Source organism: Sitodiplosis mosellana, unplaced genomic scaffold (genome assembly GCF_009176505.1).
Source record: "Sitodiplosis mosellana isolate CC-2019 unplaced genomic scaffold, AAFC_SMos_1.0 Smas_scaffold_300, whole genome shotgun sequence".
Taxonomy (NCBI): Eukaryota; Metazoa; Arthropoda; class Insecta; order Diptera; family Cecidomyiidae; genus Sitodiplosis; species Sitodiplosis mosellana.
This window is the reverse complement of record NW_022595542.1, coordinates 1-3799: the sequence shown is the minus strand read 5'-3', so window position 1 is coordinate 3799 and position 3799 is coordinate 1. Positions and strand designations below refer to the sequence as shown.

General features: G+C 34.8%; 1 protein-coding gene across 1 annotated transcript; it reads right to left on the bottom strand.

Moving 5' to 3' along the window:
- Positions 1–205: 205 nt before the first annotated feature.
- Positions 206–2444, bottom strand: LOC129570835 (zinc finger protein 135-like). Its single transcript, XM_055450556.1, has 4 exons — positions 2228–2444; positions 1151–2155; positions 715–1083; positions 206–635 (listed from the first exon to the last, which is right to left on the bottom strand). The coding sequence occupies exons 1-4, from the start codon at positions 2244–2246 to the stop codon at positions 544–546; spliced, it is 1485 nt and encodes a 494-aa protein (XP_055306531.1). The 5' UTR covers positions 2247–2444; the 3' UTR covers positions 206–543.
- Positions 2445–3799: the final 1355 nt, after the last annotated feature.

The following is a 3799-nucleotide window of genomic DNA, read 5'->3' as shown; positions in this document are numbered from 1 at the left end:
CAATTCGTTACATTTTTTTTTTTTTATTTTCTTATTTTCTTTATTATCGATTACAAAAAAGATTCAATAGTTTGCGGTAAACATTGAACGATCTGAGTCACAACTTTTGACACTTGTCTCGCAGCGCTAGAAGTGAGCTGTCAGACGCTTAGATACACACCCTGTGAATCTTATTTTAAAATTATTTATTGAAAATTCTATGTGATCAAGTTTTGTTTTTCATTTTAATTTGTTCATAAAAATAAATTTCCAACTGTTATTTTGACAGTGTAATAACAAGTGACAGGTGAAGTTTGATTTTGTTCAATCAAAGTATAATGAGATTTTCAAAAAAGGAATTTTTTCTTTACAGAAATCAATCAATAGTGTCAATGACAAGCCGGGGTTTCTGGGTTGATTTTTTATAAGATTTTCGTAAACATTTTGTTTTTTAAAATCTCAATAGCAAGCACTCTCCCTATTTCTTATCTATTATTTTAGTGCTTGCTTTAGATTAAATAAATTGAATTGGAAATAAGGTATCATTTGGGTTTATGTTTAATTTCATGAGACATTCCAATCGATTGGAACGCCATGCACGTCACGCTTGTGGTTTCTTAAACCGACCGCACCGCCAAATGTGGCCAAACATCCGTCTAAAATAAAAAAAAATTAAAAAATTATTATTATTTAATTATTAAAAATTAAATTTAAATTTTAAGTTCTATTTATTACCGATTTTGCATTTGTACTTCTTAATTCCTTCGTGTACCTCTTTCACATGTTTATATCTACTCGAATGATGGACAAAAATTTTTTTGCATTCCAAATACGGGCAGCGGTATTGTGTCTTCTCCTTTTCGTGGGGTTTCAATTTTGTTTGGTATCTTTTATCGACGTATGGAATGCCATGTACATCGCGTTTGTGTTTTTTAAAACCGGTGCTGCCACCGAATGCTTGGTCACATCCATCGATTTTGCACTGATATCTCTTTTGACCTTCGTGAACGTATCTCATGTGTGCCCGCTGAGCGCTGCAAGCTGCAAATGACTTTCCGCATCCATATCGACAAACGTATGGCCGTAAGCCCGTATGTGAATTTTCTGCAGCAAAAGAAAAAAAAATTTAATTAATTTTCTGACCAAAACATCATTTATGAAAAATACTGACCATGTTGCTTCAATAGATATTCCCTTGAAAAGACTTTTCCGCACCAAGTGCACACGAAATTTTTCACACCATGCGTGTCTTCGGCTTTCTTTGAAACATGCATGTTTCGCATATGACTATATAGTTTTCGTCTGCTTGGAGCTACTCGTCGGCAAACATAACATTCAAATGATTTGCCTATGTGTATCTTAGGGTTATCTAGTCGGATCTTTTTCTTTTCGTAACAGCCGATGCGGTGTTCGGCAAGTGCTTCTGGGTTTGCAAAAATCTTTGTACAGATTCTACATAAATGTGTACCCGGTTGGCTATGGAAATAAATCTTGTGTCGTCTAACGTTTACAACATGTGAAAATGTCATGTCACAAATATCACATTTTAACTTATCTACAGCATTCTTCGCAGTTTTTTGCTTTGATTTTGACTTTGAATGGCTCGATTGCTGTGGTTTTTTCATTCGACTTGAGTTCGGTTCATTGAAATTGTCTACCATAAAGTGGCCGATATTTGGTGTCATTGGGTCATTTGGTTCTAAATAAGGTTCACATGTAATGGAATCAACTTGAAGCTGCTCGGTGAAAATGGTTCCGTGTACCTCAGTATCAGCGTCATATATGCACTCTTCCTTGATTTGAACGCCTTCCAAATCTACACCGCTGCCTCTGTCTTCGTAATATTCTATCGTCGGTTCTACTTTGATGATTTGCTCGTCATAATCTGTGTTTGAAAGTGTAGTAGCAACGATCATATCATTTGCATTGCAATTTTCTATTTTCCGCTCATCTTTGCCCAGAATATCAGGCTCTTCTGTGAGAAGAGATTGTTGCTCCAACTTCGTGCCGCTTCGAATACATGTGATTGAATTATGTAAGGTGAATAAATTTCCACCAATTCGAATCAAATTTTGATTACATTCCATGCATGTTTCTCGTGCGAAGTGTTCCAGAATGTGATCGTCTTTTTCAGCGGCACTATCGAATGTTTGCGAACAAAACAAACATTGATGAACTAAAAATAAATGAATTTTTGTTAGAACTTTTCTTGAACTAATCGTTTTGTTATTAATGTACTTGTACATACCAGTTTTTGTTTCACTCATGTTTCTTTTGGAAAGACTCTTTTCTTTTATCAAGCAATTTGAAACAGTTTCATTGATTCGGCGGTAATTTGACTTATTCTGCTTACTTTTCTTCTTTTGTGTTTTGGTATTTTTTCAATGGAATGCCAAAATCCTTTCCGAATTGTCACTTCGGCTATGATTGTTTTATGTTTACGTTCGCTACGTCAGACAAATGACAACAGTATTCGTTTTCAAATACTTTCGTTAAGTATCGATTTGAGTACCCAAAGCAGAATGCTAGTACTTTCCTTCATATTATGAATTCATTTGGAAAATATCAGAACTGTAAAAATGCTTTGAATTTGATGTTGTATTCATACAAAAAAAAATCGTTTGAATGTAGTGCTAGATTCATCAAAAGATGAATGCGGAAAACGATAGCATCGTTAACAAATTGTTAATAACAATCGCACCTTAGAATATTTGCACTTTTGAAATCATTTAAAAATGAAGATAATCATTGAAATTCACACAAAATCAGTAAGAAAATTCCAAAACAGTTTGATTCGGCCAAGTATTGTAAAGCAAAATGAGAAAATTCCGTTCGCAGTTTTTTTGAAGTGGACGATTTTTGTGGTGGATCGATAATTATTAGCGATTGATGGATTCTTTCATTTGCTCATTGTTTTGATGGACGCCGTCGGATGAATCTAGAATCATTGCTGTTGATGGTACTGATGCCTATAATGATGGGGAATTCATCAACTAAATTATATATTATTTTGCTTTTATTTCTTCAATGCCATTTTCAAAATGGAAAATATCGGACGATAAGACATTTTAAGAAGTATACGGTTTCAAATTATAGTATGACCAGGACCACACTAGTTAATCAGTTCTGCTCCTCAAAATTCCACTCTATCGTGATACAGTATATCCGGCGGTCCACTCATTGTCAATGATTTGTCTGTTCGAATATCTTCTTGGAGCGCACGTTATGAAAATCTGAAATTTTTACACGCATCTTATCGCACAGAATGGGTTGAACAGTTGACTAGTGTTGATGCTTTTCAAAACTTTCAAATACACTTTGCTGATTCATGAAATATAAGAATTAAATGGTTTGTTATTGTTTTTGTTGCAGGAAAATAAACAAATGTTCGAACGGTAGCAAACAATGTTTTTATAAACAATCAAACGTTATCATTTTACTACCTGGAGCTTGCTCAAAAGCTTGCTATATGTATGAAATTGGCGAATCATATCGTTGCAATAAATTACATAGAGAAAAATGATTGGTTCTCAATGAAGCAACGGACTTGTCGGCATACTCGTGGATTCAGCATTTCACTTGCTTTGGCGATTCGTGAGTTGCCGAAGCATCATATATGCAGTGCACTCGATATTTAACGTGAAAACCTATATTCGATACATCGAAGTTGGCCGAGGTATGATTTCGTTTGCGCGTAGTGCGTAAGCAATTCACTTGCGATATATAGTATATAGGAATTCACGTTATATCGCAAGTGAATTGCTTACGCGCTGCGCGCAAACGAAATCATACCTCGGCCAACTTCGATGTATCGAATATA

Coding starts and splice junctions, on each gene's coding strand:
- LOC129570835 (XM_055450556.1), bottom strand. Junction 1,084..1,150: donor ATATCTATTGAAGCAACATG/GTCAGTATTTTT, acceptor CTTTTGCTGCAG/AAAATTCACATACGGGCTTA. Junction 636..714: donor GAAGTACAAATGCAAAATCG/GTAATAAATAGA, acceptor TTTTTATTTTAG/ACGGATGTTTGGCCACATTT.